The sequence below is a fragment of the Thalassophryne amazonica genome, chromosome 19 (genome assembly GCF_902500255.1).
Source record: "Thalassophryne amazonica chromosome 19, fThaAma1.1, whole genome shotgun sequence".
Classification (NCBI taxonomy): Eukaryota; Metazoa; Chordata; class Actinopteri; order Batrachoidiformes; family Batrachoididae; genus Thalassophryne; species Thalassophryne amazonica.
Window position 1 is genome coordinate 67,962,109 of NC_047121.1, and position 19,189 is coordinate 67,981,297.

A 19,189-nucleotide genomic window follows, 5' to 3' on the forward strand; every position below is an offset into this window, starting at 1 on the left:
TATTGCAGCTCTTGTCCATATTTCACCAATCTGGTTTAAAACTATGCTTTTGAAGTTGCTTTTGTGCTTGATTAGTGGCGTCAAACTCTCGAGTGAATGAGCAACTTTTGTGTAATCTATCAATAAGGAACGTGCAGATTGCAAAAAAAAAAAAGTGATGTGATAGAGGAAATCTGAGATCAGATTCAGATTCAGCACCCCAAAATGACCTTGAAACAGTAGTCAAAGTTCACTCAAGAAAATTTTGTTGTTGTTGACCAGTGTAATTAGGCATGCAAATAACTGACACGTATGCATGCTAAAAATAAATGTGCAGCAGAAAACATGGAGGTAAGCAATGACAATGTCAGAAAATTGCATCCTGCTGTTATATATGGGGAGGTGATGGTCTAGTGGTTAAGGTGTTGGGCTTGAGTCCAGAAGATCATGGGTTCAAATCCCCGCCTGACTGGAAAATCACTAACGGCCCTTGGGCAAGGCCTTTAATCCCCTGTTGCTCCCGGTGTGTAGTGAGCGCCTTGTATGGCAGCACCCTGACATCGGGGTGAATGTGAGGCATAAATGTAAAGCGCTTTGAGCGTCTGATGCAGATGGAAAAGCGCTATATAAATGCAGTCCATTTACCATTTATAGCACCTGAGCACCAGTTATGTGCACACCTACCTATAATAGTGGGAATAGTTTATCCATTCCTGTTTTATGGAAACCCGCCTAATAACTTTTGTGGAAATCTGTACTTAGTGTTAAATGTATTTTATCTGAATGCACCTCCTGAAATGTAAGGCACCTCTAACAGATCCGGTTCTTTCTCAGATTTGGCGAGGAGTCTGCTCGGCACTACATCAGACGGCAACAGTTGTCTCTTCACCTTGCCACAGCTTACCCGCTACGATTGTGAGGTCAACGCCCCCTTACAGGGTCGGCAGTACCTCCTGCAGGGAGAGGAGCTGCTCCGTGCTCTGGACCATGTCAACTGAGTCCGTTTGGTCTGCCCCCTGCTGGATTAGAATGGACACTACAGTTTCTCCTCCACACTCCCTCCCAGCGTCCTTTGTCCTTTCCTTATTTGTGTATAAATTTGATTGTAGTTTGGCTGCTGTTGGCACGCACATGTGATATCTGCAGCATTCCACTTGTGACAAACAGAGTCACAGCATCATGGTTTTAGTGCAAAGAATTCAGACATCAAGGGATGTCCAGGTGTTTTTTTCTTTTTTCCCCAGGGGAGTCTCAGCACACAGCGCCTCTACTGATGAGCCTTTTCCAGCAGGTCACCACAGAACCTGGCGCTACTGCCAGCAATGTATTGTAAGCTTCAGTCGCACAATTTATATTTTCTTAAAGAAAAATATTACCAGCAATATATATTAAGCCTTTTTAAAGTAGTTTCAACAGGATTTTAACAGTTTTATTTTTTTCCCATAACTTGTATGTTGTAGTACTCCTAAACAAGATATCTTTAGACCAGGATAATAAATATTCTTTAAGCCTAAAGTGGTTTTAATATTATCTCAATTTAATAGCTGTCAGTCTTTGCAGTAAATGCATTTAAATGTGTAGCAGTCCAGTACATGTCACTTTGTTTACTGTGTTACTTTACATTATGTCTTTTGTGACTTCGCAGCTTTGACTGTCTTTACTAAAATGAATGAGGCTTTCATCAGTTCATTTCACTTGTGATGACAACGGCTCCTGTGGCTTGTCAGATTGCTCTGTTAATGATTGAATCACACCACATCATCGGGTCTCAAGCTTCTTGTTGCTGTCTAACATTAAAAGTCTTTATTACAATATATTGAAGTGTCATTCATTTAAAGTATATAAGCTGTTTTGGGGTTATACAAACAAATCATTACATTACAGTTTATTTTGTTGGTGTAGAAAAGTTCTTTTAACAACAGTGCAGACTTGAAATACAACAACGTGGGGATTCATTCGTTTTCTCGTGTAGGTCTCTTGCCCCAACCAGATTATGATCCAAGAGTTTGAGTTGATTTAACCATTTAAAAAGACACCCTTAACAGGTCTGCCAATGTAGACTGACTTAAATACTTTTTTTAAGAAGTCACATTCTAACAAAATAGTGACTAAAAATAAAAAAATCTCTGCTTCAAAGTTTATTCAAGTGAATACATTTTCAGCTTCTTTACTCTCAATAACATAAGCTAACCATGTGGCCACTTGTCCTTCAGGACAACGTGAGGCAAAGTCAGGAAAACACTGTCACTCTGTTAACTCTGGAGTCATTTCTAGCTCAATTAATTTGCGTCCGCGCTGCACGGTCATGGAGAGCTTGTCACTGCTGCGGACGGCTTGGTAGAGCTCATCGGCTGTGTTCACACCGACACCGTTGATCTTCTGGACAATGTCTCCTGGCAGCATCCCAGCTCTGATCAAAGACAGAAACGGCAGGTTAATCACTCATGATCAATAACTACACATGACAACACAAACGTCAAATAGAAGTGCACCTTAATTTTTAAAAATTTGTTGAAATCTGCACAAATTACTGGATGGACTGGAAATTCAAACTAATTTTGTAAAGGCAAAGGCTATACGCCCAACCGTTGGGCAAATATGTCGTACCTTATTTGCACAAACATTGGGCAGATAAGTCATACATTGAATGTTACATGCACAACCGTTGGGCAGAAATGTCTTATTCGCCTAACCATGATCGTGTATTTGACATGTTTTGTGCATCTAAACTACGTTTTTTTTTTTTTACACCACTTTTTAAGGCTCTATTGCAGAGTATGTTTGACACATTTAATGGCGCCATCTTTAATTACTGTGAAAAAACCACAATGGAGAGACAAACTTCATAAGCATTTTGAACGGAAGTCTGTTAACAATGAAACAGTTTTTGAACAAAATGCTGCTTGTTGGCTGTAAGATGGTGTTAGTTTGACACAGTTCCCTGAGTAAGATGAGCCAAACAGAACCACTTTAGATCACAGCTCCTCCGTGCAGCTGGTGAGAAAATATCCGCCTTTTTTCCCTCCCGCGTTGAAACCGGAAGTGAGCTTACAAGCGCGCTCATTGGTCGGTTTACTTTATTGACCCAATGGTTGGGCGTATAGCCACTCTTTTGTAAACTTGCTCCCAAAATTCATTCATGAGTTGCATCTTGAAGTTTTGCCTTGATTCTGTTAATTCAGTCTTCTGTAATCGTGGTATTAACCACCGGATCTGCACATTGCCATGTCACGCGACTACTATACAGTATAATGCAAAATTTGCATGCGGCATTCACCTGTCTGCCGGTGAACCGATGATGACCCTGTGAATTAGGATGCCATATGTTACATCAGGGAAGGTGGGGTCTCTCAACTTCAACTCAGTGATGATGCTGGAGCAGACAGAGGAAGTGATTGGGGGGAAAAAAGAGAAGGTGCTGACACTGTGGTGATCAAACTGGATCTGGTTCTGATTGTGCAGAATCTACCTCTTTGTGAGTGTCAACATCATTACACCAATGTACCGCCGCTTAGTCTCTGAGCCACCAAAGAAGGAACCTAAATGATGGATGAAATCAAATCTTCAGAACAAGAAAACTATCATATAGAAACCCCAGAAAACTTGAAGAAAGGTTCTCATTTTATTACTTTTTGTTTTTGCTGCTTGATCAAGGAAGAGCCTCACATGATCGGATGGAATGGCAAAGGAGATCCCTGTAGTGACCTTCATGGTGTTTATACCGATGACTTCACCATCCTGACAAAGAGATGAGGTCAGATAAAGCATGAGATCAAAGTGCTCCAGTGTCTTATTTGGCTGACAAAGTCCAGTAAGTTCAATTTAAGCACAACTCTTAAGTACCGAACAGTTTTACTGACTTAACTTTCCTCATTAGAAAATAATGTGAACACAGTGTTATGCTTGAAATTTTTTTTAACATGATACTTTTGCGTAGACTTCCACAGTCTGAACTACTGTCCACCACAGAGAAACACACATACAGTAGTGTTCAGAATAATAGTAGTGCTATGTGACTAAAAAGATTAATCCAGGTTTTGAGTATATTTCTTATTGTTACATGGGAAACAAGGTACCAGTAGATTCAGTAGATTCTCACAAATCCAACAAGACCAAGCATTCATGATATGTACACTCTTAAGGCTATGAAATTGGGCTATTAGTAAAAAAATAAAGTAGAAAAGGGGGTGTTCACAATAATAGTAGTGTGGCATTCAGTCAGTGAGTTCGTCAATTTTGTGGAACAAACAGGTGTGAATCAGGTGTCCCCTATTTAAGGATGAAGCCAGCACCTGTTGAACATGCTTTTCTCTTTGAAAGCCTGAAGAAAATGGGACGTTCAAGACATTGTTCAGAAGAACAGTGTAGTTTGATTAAAAAGTTGATTGGAGAGGGGAAAACATACGCAGGTGCAAAAAAATTATAGGCTGTTCATCTACAATGATCGCCAATGCTTTAAAATGAAAAAAAAAAAAAACAGACGGGTGGATGAAAACGGAAAACGACCATCAAAATGGATAGAAGAATAACCAGAATGGCAAAGGCTCACCCATTGATCAGCTCCAGGATGATCAAAGACAGTCTGGAGTTACCTGTAAGTGCTGTGACAGTTAGAAGACGCCTGTGTGAAGCTAATTTATTTGCAGGAATCCCCCGCAAAGTCCCTCTGTTAAATAAAAGACGTGCAGAAAAGGTTACAATTTGCCAAAGAACACATCAACTGGCCTAAAGAGAAATGGAGGAATATTTTGTGGACTAATGAGAGTAAATTTTTTTTTTTTTTTTGGGTGGGGTCCAAGGGCCGCAGACAGTTTGTGAGACGACCCCCAAACTCTGAATTCAAGCCACAGTTCACAGTGAAGACAGTGAAGCATGGTGGTGCAAGCATCATGATATGGGCATGTTTCTCCTACTATGGTGTTGGGCCTATATATCGCATACCAGGTATCATGGATCAGTTTGGATATGTCAAAATACTTGAAGAGGTCATGTTGCCGTATGCTGAAGAGGACATGCCCTTGAAATGGGTGTTTCAACAAGACAATGACCCCAAGCACACTAGTAAACCAGCAAAATCATGGTTCCAAACCAACAAAATTAATGCCTCGCAGATGTGAAGAAATCATGAAAACTGTGGTTATACAACTAAATACTAGTTTAGTGATTCACAGGATTGCTAAAAAAGCAGTTTGAACATAATAGTTTTGAGTTTGTAGCGTCAACAGCAGATGCTACTATTATTGTGAACACCCCCTTTTCTATTTTTTTTTTTTTTTTTTTTTTTTTTTTTACTAATAGCCCAATTTCATAGCCTTAAAAGTGTGCATATCATGAATGCTTGGTCTTGTTGGATTTGTGAAAATCTACTGAATCTACTGGTACCGTGTTTCCCATGTAACAATAAGAAATATATTCAAAACCTGGATTAATCTTTTTAGTCACATAGCACTATGATTATTCTGAACACTACTGTAGGATGCCTAGAAAATTATTTTATTTTTTTTTTGCATTTAAAATGAATAATCAAGTTTCTCTCTGCAATTAAAAAAAAATCTCTGCAATGTGACTGTGGAAGCAACATATTTGTCCAGTCAGGTCTGGATAAACAAGCTCTTTATTATTATTTTAACAGGATGTGTAACTCACCAAGTTAATCAGTGGGCCTCCAGAATTCCCAAACTGGAACATAAATCAGTCACACACGACATAAGCATAGACATTTTGAAGTGAAAGATCTTTTACTCACATGCACAACACATATTTTGCATTTAAACTGGAAACCAAATCAGGGAACCCCATTCATCTGAACAAAACATTGGTGATGAATCACTCACATCAATGGTTGCGTCTGTCTGAATGTAGTCCATGTTAGAAGTCGACAGACCCAGCTCCTTGCTTCCTCTCTGGACTGAGCTGACAATTCCTGAGGTGATCGTGTTCCGCAGAGCAAAAGGGCTTCCCATGGCGACCACAAATTCCCCCTGTCGAACGTCAGCTGAACGACCAAGGCTGAGTGTGGGCAAAGGATGCTGTGTGGTTGGGAAAGAGAGTCGAGAGGAAGAGATGTTAAGTGTACTTCCTCGCTCTCACAGTTTAGTTATTGTATGTGGTCAAGCTGCTCGATCTAACCGCCACCCGGACCGAGATAAGCAGCAGAAAATGAATGAATGAAATTGGTCAATCATTTAGTCTTGTGCAACTTTTAATGTGGTGAGTTACAAGATGTGTTTATTGTTTTTGAGTTGTGATAAACTGGAGGGGATGGATTCTTATTCACTCACTGCATTTTACAGGGTACATGCCAAGGATTTTCTAAAACCTACGAATACACTATCAGTTATGTAACAAACAGCCAAAATACTGTTATATTTAGACTGTGCACAGATTTTATGTTGATGTGTGGAAGACATCAAATTAGCAACCACTTTAGTTACAGCAAGTAATAAATGAAGTCGATGAAGTTTCATGAAGAGAGATTACTGTAGCTTGTTGCTGACCTTCACAGTGATTTTGATGGTGGCAATATCAGCCACTGGATCAACATGTTGCACAGTGGCTTGATACGTCTCTCCATTGGTAAGCTTGACACGGACGCCTTTCTTGTTGGCCACAACATGGGCATTGGTGATGATGAGACCATCACTGCTAACAATGAAACCCGAGCCATTGGACATGGGTACTTCTCTTCCTGTGAACGGGTTCCTATAAAAACAGTTAACCTCTGTAGTTATCATTAAACCATCATTTGTTATCATTTACCAGAGGTAAACAAATAACAATTGTTTGTAGTTGCAACTAACAAAATTTTGTTGACTGTTGCTATTTATATTGTACACAAACCACAAATTGTTATTAGTAATGTACCCATTGTTATTTAAGATCCTGAACGCCAGGGTTCAAGGATGATAACTACAGCAGCTTTTTATTGGATTCGGTAAATCAAGATGTTTTGTTATTGGGTGCCGTACAAAGTGGCAGAATACGGTAATGTATCAATAACCACTTTGTACTGTACTTTGTTGTAATTTCATTTTGATTATATTTGAGAAATAAGATTGTGAATCCTTTATTTGAATACTAAAGAAAATGATGGTGCTGCTAAAGAACATCTTTTCGACAAACAATGTAAATAATTACAGCCTGAGTGTAAAACAATTACAATATATATAAACTCTTCCTCTCATGTGTGTTCCTCAAGTTTAGGTCCTCTACCAGCGGCCTGGGAGTTTGAGGATTCAGCACAGTATCTTAGCTGTTCCTAGGACTGCACTCTTCTGATGTTGTCCCTGGAATCTGCTGGAACCACTCTTCCAATTTGGGGGTTACAGCTGCTAATGCTCCTGTTACCACTGGGACCACTCTGGACTTTACCTTCAACATCTGTTCCAGTCGTTCAGCTCCTGGTATTTCTCATGCTTGTTCTTTCTGATGTTGCTGTCAGCTGGGATTGCCACATCAATCTCAACTGCGTTCTTCTTCTCCTTGTAAACCACCACTATGTCTGGTTGGTTGGCCAGCAGCTGCTTGTCTGTCTGGAATTTGAAGTCCTATGTGATCTTAACCCCATCATTCTCTCTGGGGTACATTTGCACAGCCTGCAAAGTTGGTACTGTTAGCTGAGGTAGACTCCTGCATCTGTGGATCTCGTGCATAGGGCTTGTTCTTGTGCTGCAATTATCAGAGTCCCTGTGCTGACCTTTATGTCGGCCTTTTCTAGCCACTGGTCTTGATGTCAGCCACTTCCTCTATCTATTTTTATTTAATTTTTATTTTATTTATTTATATTTATATAGCGCCAAATCACAACAAACAGTTGCCCCAAGGCGCTTTATATTGTAAGGCAAGGCCATACAATAATTATGTAAAAACCCCAACGGTCAAAACGACCCCCTGTGAGCAAGCACTTGGCGACAGTGGGAAGGAAAAACTCCCTTTTAACAGGAAGAAACCTCCAGCAGAACCAGGCTCAGGGAGGGGCAGTCTTCTGCTGGGACTGGTTGGGGCTGAGGGAGAGAACCAGGAAAAAGACATGCTGTGGAGGGGAGCAGAGATCGATCACTAATGATTAAATGCAGAGTGGTGCATACAGAGCAAAAAGAGAAAGAAACACTCAGTGCATCATGGGAACCCCCCAGCAGTCTAAGTCTATAGCAGCATAATTAAGGGATGGTTCAGGGTCACCTGATCCAGCCCTAACTATAAGCTATAGCAAGAAGGAAAGTTTTAAGCCTAATCTTAAAAGTAGAGAGGGTGTCTGATTCCCTGATCCGAATTGGGAGCTGGTTCCACAGGAGAGGAGCCTGAAAGCTGAAGGCTCTGCCTCCCATTCTACTCTTACAAACCCTAGGAACTACAAGTAAGCCTGCAGTCTGAGAGCGAAGCGCTCTATTGGGGTGATATGGTACTATGAAGTCCCTAAGATAAGATGGGACCTGATTATTCAAAACCTTATAAGTAAGAAGAAGAATTTTAAATTCTATTCTAGAATTAACAGGAAGCCAATGAAGAGAGGCCAATATGGGTGAGATATGCTCTCTCCTTCTAGTCTCCGTTAGTACTCTAGCTGCAGCATTTTGAATTAACTGAAGGCTTTTCAGGGAACTTTTAGGACAACCTGATAATAATGAATTACAATAGTCCAGCCTAGAGGAAATAAATGCATGAATTAGTTTTTCAGCATCACTCTGAGACAAGACCTTTCTAATTTTAGAGATATCGCGTAAATGCAAAAAAGCAGTCCTACATATTTGTTTAATATGTGCACTGAATGACATATCCTGATCAAAAATAACTCCAAGATTTCTCACAGTATTACTAGAGGTCAGGGTAATGCCATCCAGAGTAAGGATCTGGTTAGACACCATGTTTCTAAGATTTGTGGGGCCAAGTACAATAACTTCAGTTTTATCTGAGTTTAAAAGCAGGAAATTAGAGGTCATCCATGTCTTTATGTCTGTAAGACAATCCTGCAGTTTAGCTAATTGGTGTGTGTCCTCTGGCTTCATGGATAGATAAAGCTGGGTATCATCTGCGTAACAATGAAAATTTAAGCAATGCCGTCTAATAATACTGCCTAAGGGAAGCATGTATAAAGTGAATAAAATTGGTCCTAGCACAGAACCTTGTGGAACTCCATAATTAACCTTAGCCTTTGAAGAAGATTCTCCATTTACATGAACAAATTGTAATCTATTAGATAAATATGATTCAAACCACCGCAGCGCAGTGCCTTTAATACCTATGGCATGCTCTAATCTCTGTAATAAAATTTTATGGTCAACAGTATCAAAAGCAGCACTGAGGTCTAACAGAACAAGCACAGAGATGAGTCCACTGTCTGAGGCCATAAGAAGATCATTTGTAACCTTCACTAATGCTGTTTCTGTACTATGATGAATTCTAAAACCTGACTGAAACTCTTCAAATAGACCATTCCTCTGCAGATGATCAGTTAGCTGTTTTACAACTACCCTTTCAAGAATTTTTGAGAGAAAAGGAAGGTTGGAGATTGGCCTATAATTAGCTAAGATAGCTGATGGCTTTTTAAATAATGGTTTAATTACTGCCACCTTAAAAGCCTGTGGTACATAGCCAACTAATAAAGATAGATTGATCATATTTAAGATCGAAGCATTAAATAATGGTAGGGCTTCCTTGAGCAGCCTGGTAGGAATGGGGTCTAATAGACATGTTGATGGTTTGGATCAAGTAACTAATGAAAATAACTCAGACAGAACAATCTGAGAGAAAGAGTCTAACCAAATACCGGCATCACTGAAAGCAGCTAAAGATAACAATACGTCTTTGGGATGGTTATGAGTAATTTTTTTCTCTAATAGTTAAAATTTTATTAGCAAAGAAAGTCATGAAGTCATTACTAGTTAAAGTTAAAGGAATACTCGGCTCAATAGAGCTCTGACTCTTTGTCAGCCTGGCTACAGTGCTGAAAAGAAACCTGGGGTTGTTCTTATTTTCTTCAATTAGTGATGAGTATTAAGATGTCCTAGCTTTACAGAGGGCTTTTTTATAGAGCAACAGACTCTTTTTCCAGGCTAAGTGAAGATCTTCTAAATTAGTGAGACGCCATTTCCTCTCCAACTTACGGGTTATCTGCTTTAAGCTGCGAGTTTGTGAGTTATACCACGGAGTCAGGCACTTCTGATTTAAAGCTCTCTTTTTCAGAGGAGCTACAGCATCCAAAGTTTTCTTCAATGAGGATATAAAACTATTGACGAGATACTCTATCTCACTTACAGAGTTTAGGTAGCTACTCTGCACTGTGTTGGTATATGGCATTAGAGAACATAAAGAAGGAATCATATCCTTAAACCTAGTTACAGCGCTTTCTGAAAGACTTCTAGTGTAATGAAACTTATTCCCCACTGCTGGGTAGTCCATCAGAGTAAATGTAAATGTTATTAAGAAATGATCAGACAGGAGGGATTTTTCAGGGAATACTGTTAAGTCTTCAATTTCCATACCATAAGTCAGAACAAGATCTAAGATATGATTAAAGTGGTGGGTGGACTCATTTACATTTTGAGCAAAGCCATTTGAGTCTAATAATAGATTAAATGCAGTGTTGAGGCTGTCATTCTCAGTATCTGTGTGGATGTTAAAATCGCCCACTATAATTATCTTATCTGAGCTAAGCACTAAGTCAGACAAAAGGTCTGAAAATTCACAGAGAAACTCACAGTAACGACCAGGAGGACGATAGATAACAACAAATAAAACTGGTTTTTGGGACTTCCAATTTGGATGGACAAGACTAAGAGTCAAGCTTTCAAATGAATTAAGGCTCTGTCTGGGTTTTTGATTAATTAATAAGCTGGAATGGAAGATTGCTGCTAATCCTCCGCCTCGGCCCGTGCTACGAGCATTCTGGCAGTTAGTGTGACTTGGGGGTGTTGACTCATTTAAACTAACATATTCATCCTGCTGTAACCAGGTTTCTGTAAGGCAGAATAAATTAATATGTTGATCAATTATTATATCATTTACTAACAGGGACTTAGAAGAGAGAGACCTAATGTTTAATAGACCACATTTAACTGTTTTAGTCTGTGGTGCAGTTGAAGGTGCTATATTATTTTTTCTTTTTGAATTTTTATGCTTAAATAGATTTTTACTGGTTATTGGTGGTCTGGGAGCAGGCACCGTCTCTACGGGGATGGGGTAATGAGGGGATGGCAGGGGGAGAGAAGCTGCAGAGAGGTGTGTAAGACTACAACTCTGCTTCCTGGTCCCAACCCTGGATAGTCACGGTTTGGAGGATTTAAGAAAATTGGCCAGATTTCTAGAAATGAGAACTGCTCCATCCAAAGTGGGATGGATGCCATCTCTCCTAACAAGACCAGGTTTTCCCCAGAAGCTTTGCCAATTATCTATGAAGCCCACCTCATTTTTTGGACACCACCCAGACAGCCAGCAATTCAAGGAGAACATGCGGCTAAACATGTCACTCCCGGTCCGATTGGGGAGGGGCCCAGAGAAAACTACAGAGTCCGACATTGTTTTTGCAAAGTTACACACTGATTCAATGTTAATTTTAGTGACCTCCAATTGGCGTAACCGGGTGTCATTACTGCCGACGTGAATTACAATCTTACCAAATTTACGCTTAGCCTTAGCCAGCAGTTTCAAATCTCCTTCAATGTCGCCTGCTCTGGCCCCCGGAAGACAATTGACTATGGTTGCTGGTGTCGCTAACTTCACATTTCTCAAAACAGAGTCGCCAATAACCAGAGTTTGATCCTCGGCGGGTGTGTCGCCGAGTGGGGAAAAACGGTTAGAGATGTGAACGGGTTGGCGGTGTACACGGGGCTTCTGTTTAGGACTACGCTTCCTCCTCACAGTCACCCAGTCGGCCTGCTTTCCCGGCTGCTCGGCATCTGCTGGAAGGGAACTAACGGCGGCTAAGCTACCTTGGTCCGCACCGACTACAGGGGCCTGGCTAGCTGTAGAATTTTCCACGGTGCGGAGCCGAGTCTCCAATTCGCCCAGCCTGGCCTCCAAAGCTACAAATAAGCTACACTTATTACAAGTACCATTACTGCTAAAGGAGGCCGAGGAATAACAAAACATTTCACACCCAGAGCAGAAAAGTGCGGGAGAGACAGGAGAAGCCGCCATGCTAAACCGGCTAAGAGCTAGTAGCTGCGCTAAGCTAGCGGATTCCTAAAAACACACAAAGTGAATAATGTGTAAATAATTTAGAGGTGATTCAGCAGAGGGAGTGCTTTAGTTAAGGCACGTGAAGATTACACTCTGAAGCAAATCGTTATCTAGGTAACTAGATCAATCTAACTGCACAGATTAAACAGCTAACAGATGCAGCAAAACACCGCTGTGCTCCGGAACAGGAAGTGATACAATACCGCAGTGAAAGCCAACCACCAGTAGAGGCAAGCAAGAGCTATCAATAGTACATCCCATGGAGGGACTTGAAGCACGCTGATATACTTCGCAATACGGCGAGTACGTTGAAAAACTGGGAATGCACAATATTTTCGACGAATGCCAGCGTATGACTCATACATCCTGCAAATGCACACCATAAGTTGGTAAGTTATGCGATTGTTGACACACGTTTCTTGTAAGTTACTAATAAGTCAACATGTGTCCAGTGATTGGCTCAAAGTTGCAGTCCTCATGCAGCTAAGACTGTTAAAACCATTCACACACACAGTAAATATAAAGCCTTAATCTTACCTGTTACATCATTTCAGTCGGATTCATCGTCACAGCCTGCTGAAAACCTATCCACATAAAACATCCTGATTTTGGAAAACGACATCTGAAAATACTTTAGTTCCTTGTCGTGACTGAAGAAACGTTTTAAAATAAGTCCCTATGTGTTTTGTATGTTTCTCAGCCTGAACCAGAGAATGCCAGCACTTTGTGCCACAACAAAACAATTAACTTATTTTAAAAGTTGAAAGAGTCACAGCACCTCATTCATTCACATCAGAGTTTATCAGACATCAGTCGATTCTTCAGCATTCTACCCATAAAGAAAATAAATCCCATGAGCCACCAAGACAAAAAAAGTACTGTTACTCTATTTGGCCTCTGTGTGGAGAACAGACACCGCGCAACAGTGTACATGTGCTCAATGATGTACTCGTCAATATTTACATGTTCCGCCAGCCAAACAAAAGGGTTCTGCCCGTGCCAGAAACGCAAACCAAGCCAGACTTAACCGTTTTGACATGTATCATACTGTGCAGTACCGACCTGGAGTACTCGGTGGAAACAGGGCCGTCAGCATACGCTGACTAAATCATCATGGTGTGACAGCTGCATAACGTATTTGACGTATCCAGCGTATTATGTGCAATTTTCATACGTTGGTCATGAACAAGCGAAGCGCTTCTCACCATGTCATTTCCAGTTTGCGGCTTCATCTTCCTTTGGTTTGTGGCTTTTTACGACAATGTTGTCTGGTTTTGGATTTTTCCCCACTGGGCAGAGTTTTTGTGCCATTTCCGGATTCAGATTTTTTGTGCCATTTCCGGTTTGTGCCTTCGTCTACCATAAGACCACAGCGTGGGACTTCACTCGTATAAGTATAACCAACAACCAGTACGTCACGCAGCCTTCACTTGGATTGTCAGTCACCGTGTTACATTGCTCAAGAATTTGCGTAGACGTCTCATCTATTTTACCCTCACCTAGCTGGCAGCTCAGCAACTACTCTGACTGAAAATGAGTGGCAGCTGGTCAATTTGTTTGTTTTTTGTAGTGAATGTGACCTATAGGTGATAGGGGTCCCAGCCATGCTTGACAACACTGCAAACATTGCCACCACGGTGCCTTCAAGTGGACAAACTACATAATGACACCATTTAGACAGTGAAATACAAGTTATATAGTTAAATCATCCACTCACATCTCACCTGCCCAAGATTTCGATGTAAACTACGGCTGGAGTGGATTTTTCCACCACGTCTGCAATAAAGTTGTATTTAAAGCGCGGGCTGTCGGGTTTGAAGGGAGATGCACACCGGGCAGGAAGCAGGAAGAGTCCGCCGAACACTCCGGACACACGGGGTCCGGGGTCCCTTACTCGTTCGTCTTTTTGAGCCAGTAAGATCGCCGCGGCACAGACTCCCAGGCCGAAGGACACCGACCGGAGCACAGACCCGCGGCCGTCCTCTCCTCTGTTGTCCCACCTCGGAACTGTCCTGTCCAAACCGCCGTTTCCATGGCAACCCCCCGCAGAGGACACCGGGCTGAGCGGTCCCCGGTTCTGAGCCTGTCTCCTCAGCACAGACACAAATAAACGCCTACCGAGACGACTTGCTGCCATGTTGCATCACTTCGACGGGGTTCTTCTTTCCTCTCCCTCCTCACAGCAAACTATGCTTTGTTTCCACCGATATATGTACGAAAACTGCTGTGCCAAACTCAAGAGTGATGTTGTTTGTGCAAAGACAAACAAAACAACACTAAAACAAGCGTGAATTAAAATGTCTTAACAGCAAAAAAAAAAGCAACAACATGTGAGCATGCGCAAACACTACTTTTTCTTCTTCTAAGACTCCGTTCCAGATCAGACGGTATTGTTGCCCCCTAGCGGCTGCTCCCGTCTCCTCCTCTTTTGCCTCCCTCACTGCTTCATCTTCTGCACAACTCAGCTGAATAATTTTCTCAGAAATCAATTTAACATCCTCGAACAGGAAAAGCAGTTTAATTTATATATCCTTTTCACCTTTAAATATAACTATTACAACATAGTCATGCCTGGAAGAATCTTGAAATATTATTTCAAACACCCCTACAATGGACCGTACCATTTCTTAACCTCTGTTGAACTCTCACTGCCATCAGTGCGCGTGGAGCAAACCAAAATATTAATAGTAGGTAAATGTAAGTTGCTATCAGTCTCACTTTCAGAGATTCTGAATTTGACTGTCAAGTGTCTACGGAATGCTAATATTAGCTCGTTTGTAGCTTTTGTTGTTAGAGTTTAACTAAATTCAGCTAACAAGCTAACATTTGCCTTGGCTAACATTAGCTAACTACGTAATACTAGGTAAGGTAAGGATCCCCCATCATTTGATTTAGCAATTAAAGTAACAAAAACTAGATTTAAATGAACTCTCTTAAGCATAACTAACCAACATACATTAAGAGTGAAAATTACTTAGGTAAATTCTACGAAAATCAAATCAATTTCATTTATATAGCGCCAAATCACAACAAACAGTTGCCCCAAGGCGCTTTATATTGTAAGGCAAGGCCATACAATAATTATGTAAAACCCCAACGGTCAAAACGACCCCCTGTGAGCAAGCACTTGGCAACAGTGGGAAGGAAAAACTCCCTTTTAACAGGAAGAAACCTCCAGCAGAACCAGACTCAGGGAGGGGCAGTCTTCTGCTGGGACTGGTTGGGGCTGAGGGAGAGAACCAGGAAAAAGACATGCTGTGGAGGGGAGCAGAGATCAATCACTAATGATTAAATGCAGAGTGGTGCATACAGAGCAAAAAGAGAAAGAAACACTCAGTGCATCATGGGAACCCCTCAGCAGTCTAAGTCTATAGCAGCATAACTAAGGGATGGTTCAGGGTCACCTGATCCAGCCCTAACTATAAGCTTTAGCAAAAAGGAAAGTTTGAAGCCTAATTTTAAAAGTAGAGAGGGTGTCTGTCTCCCTGATCCGAATTGGGAGCTGGTTCCAGAGGAGAGGAGCCTGAAAGCTGAAGGCTCTGCCTCCCATTCTACTCTTACAGACCCTAGGAACTACAAGTAAGCCTGCAGTCTGAGAGTGAAGCGCTCTATTGGGGTGATATGGTACTATGAGGTCCCTAAGATAAGATGGGACCTGATTATTCAAAACCTTATAAGTAAGAAGAAGAATTTTAAATTCTATTCTAGAATTAACAGGAAGCCAATGAAGAGAGGCCAATATGGGTGAGATATGCTCTCTCCTTCTAGTCCCCGTTAGTACTCTAGCTGCAGCGTTTTGAATTAACTGAAGGCTTTTCAGGGAACTTTTAGGACAACCTGATAATAATGAATTACAATAGTCCAGCCTAGAGGAAATAAATGCATGAATTAGTTTTCAGCATCACTCTGAGACAAGACCTTTCTAATTTTAGAGATATTGCGCAAATGCAAAAAAGCAGTCCTACATATTTGTTTAATATGCGCATTGAATGACATATCCTGATCAAAAATGACTACAAGATTTCTCACAGTATTACTAGAGGTCAGGGTAATGCCATCCAGAGTAAGGATCTGGTTAGACACCATGTTTCTAAGATTTGTGGGGCCAAGTACAATAACTTCAGTTTTATCTGAGTTTAAAAGCAGGAAATTAGAGGTCATCCATGTCTTTATGTCTGTAAGACAATCCTGCAGTTTAGCTAATTGGTGTGTGTCCTCTGGCTTCATGGATAGATAAAGCTGGGTATCATCTGCGTAACAATGAAAATTTAAGCAATACCGTCTAATAATACTGCCTAAGGGAAGCATGTATAAAGTGAATAAAATTGGTCCTAGCACAGAACCTTGTGGAACTCCATAATTAAACTTAGTCTGTGAAGAAGATTCCCATTTACATGAACAAATTGTAATCTATTAGATAAATATGATTCAAACCACCGCAGCGCAGTGCCTTTAATACCTATGGCATGCTCTAATCTCTGTAATAAAATGTTATGGTCAACAGTATCGAAAGCAGCACTGAGGTCTAACAGAACAAGCACAGAGATGAGTCCACTGTCTGAGGCCATAAGAAGATCATTTGTAACCTTCACTAATGCTGTTTCTGTACTATGATGAATTCTAAACCCTGACTGAAACTCTTCAAATAGACCATTCCTCTGCAGATGATCAGTTAGCTGTTTTACAACTACCCTTTCAAGAATTTTTGAGAGAAAAGGAAGGTTGGAGATTGGCCTATCTGCTTTAAGCTGCGAGTTTGTGAGTTATACCATGGAGTCAGGCACTTCTGATTTAAGGCTCTCTTTTTCAGAGGAGCTACAGCATCCAAAGTTGTCCTCAATGAGGATATAAAACTATTGACGAGATACTCTATCTCACTCACAGAGTTTAGGTAGCTACTCTGCCCTGTGTTGGTATATGGCATTAGAGAACATAAAGAAGGAATCATATCCTTAAACCTAGTTACAGCACTTTCTGAAAGACTTCTACTGTAATGAAACTTATTTCCCACTGCTGGGTAATCCATCAGAGTAAATGTAAATGTTATTAAGAAATGATCAGACAGAAGGGGGTTTTCTGGGAATACTGTTAAGTCTTCAATTTCCATACCATAAGTCAGAACAAGATCTAAGGTATGATTAAAGTGGTGGGTGCACTCATTTACATTTTGAGCAAAGCCAGTTGAGTCTAACAATAGATTAAATGCAGTGTTGAGGCTGTCATTCTCAGCATCTGTGTGGATGTTAAAATCGCCCACTATAATTATCTTATCTGAGCTAAGCACTAAGTCAGACAAAAGGTCCGAAAATTCACAGAGAAACTCACAGTAACGACCAGGAGGACGATAGATAACAACAAATAAAACTGGTTTTTGGGACTTCCAATTTGGATGGACAAGACTAAGAGTCAAGCTTTCAAATGAATTAAAGCTCTGTCTGGGTTTTGGATTAATTAATAAGCTGGAATGGAAGATTGCTGCTAATCCTCCGCCTCGGCCAGTGCTACGAGCATTCTGGCAGTTAGTGTGACTCGGGGGTGTTGACTCATTTAAACTAACATATTCATCCTGCTGTAACCAGGTTTCTGTAAGGCAGAATAAATCAATATGTTGATCCATTATTATATCATTTACTAACAGGGACTTAGAAGAGAGAGATCTAATGTTTAATAGACCACATTTAACTGTTTTAGTCTGTGGTGCAGTTGAAGGTGCTATATTATTTTTTCTTTTTGAATTTTTATGCTTAAATAGATTTTTACTGGTTGTTGGTGGTCTGGGAGCAGGCACCGTCTCTATGGGGATGGGGTAATGAGGGGATGGCAGGGGGAGAGAAGCTGCAGAGAGGTGTGTAAGACTACAACAAGAAAATGATATTACATAAATAGTATTTGTCATAACACAAGTGGGTAAATGGACAATAAGTGGTAAGTCAATTTAAGTTAATGGGTGCTGTGCTAATAGCAATTTCTGGTTGCAGTATTATATCACTGACAGCCTATTTTTTTCTTACTTGGTTTTTAAATGAAGTTTAAAGCTATATGGCCAATAAGGTTTTTAAGATTTAAGGCATAAAAGATGTTGTGTGTGCCGCCAGAAGAGGAGGTACTGCTGACCCACCACCAGAGGGCGCCCTGCCTGAAGTGCGGGCTTCAGGCACAAGAGGGCGCTGCCGCCACGGACACAGCCGGGAGTGACAGCTGTTACTCATTATGTCCTGACAGCTGTCACTCATTCTTCATTACCCCACTCCATAAAACCCAGACGTCATCTCCACCTCATCGCCGAGATATCATACTTCATTGGAGGTAATATCCTCAGCCTTTTTGTGATCTTTTGTAAATCAGTTTATTGTGAGTGTTTGCAGGAGTACCGGTCCTTTTTGTGGAGGCTGTGCAAGACGGCACTCTTTTTCCTCTGAGGGATCGCTGCAAGCATTGAGTGAGAGGTGGAGGTGGCATTCCCACCGCTGTTGTTACTGGGTGTACACACACCCACACTTGACTGTCTTTGTTCTTCGCCAGCAGTACCAGATCCGACAGTCGGGGACGGTGATCACCTGGGAATTCGGGACTTGGCGGCTTCCAGTATTCACCAGGTTCTGTGGCTGGCGGAAATCGTGTGGTTCCGGCTCTTCTCAGGACAGACGTCTTCTATCGTCGAGCCTGCCCACACGTCACCTTTGTAATTTGACTGTAATGATATTCTGAGATTGTCTGTATGTTCGTTGTGCACAATTCACAACATTAAATTGTTACCTTTTGGCTCATCTATTGACCGTTCATTTGCGCCCCCTGTTGTGGGTCCGTGTCACTACACTTTCCCAACAAAAGAATTTGATTTATTAGCCTTTAAATAGGGGACTCCTCACTCAGGGGGAGGCGGAGTAACAGGAAGACAGAGGACGGGAAGGAGAGGAACAGTAATAGCCAGTAAAACAGTATTGATCAGTTTGTCTGGTATTTATATTTGCAAACTTTTTTTTTTTTTTACTTAAAACTCCTCCACTTAAAACTCTGGAGGAGTTTTAAGTAT

The 19,189-nt window shown here is 41.1% G+C and overlaps 2 protein-coding genes across 2 annotated transcripts in view; one reads left to right on the forward strand and one right to left on the reverse strand.

Annotated features, from left to right (window-relative positions):
• The window catches only part of LOC117500721 (hypoxia-inducible factor 1-alpha-like), a 32,630-nt gene extending 30,835 nt beyond the window's left edge, over positions 1-1,795 (forward strand). The window contains 1 exon segment of the mRNA XM_034159487.1: positions 814-1,795. Coding sequence (XP_034015378.1) covers positions 814-977 — 164 coding nt within the window. The 3' untranslated portion in view covers positions 978-1,795.
• Positions 1,796-2,223: 428 nt separating this feature from the next.
• On the reverse strand, positions 2,224-14,293 carry LOC117500723 (serine protease HTRA2, mitochondrial-like). Its single transcript, XM_034159488.1, has 8 exons — positions 13,881-14,293; positions 6,477-6,681; positions 5,814-6,008; positions 5,626-5,658; positions 3,609-3,717; positions 3,449-3,518; positions 3,257-3,352; positions 2,224-2,389 (listed from the first exon to the last, which is right to left on the reverse strand). The coding sequence occupies exons 1-8, from the start codon at positions 14,291-14,293 to the stop codon at positions 2,224-2,226; spliced, it is 1,287 nt and encodes a 428-aa protein (XP_034015379.1).
• Positions 14,294-19,189: the final 4,896 nt, after the last annotated feature.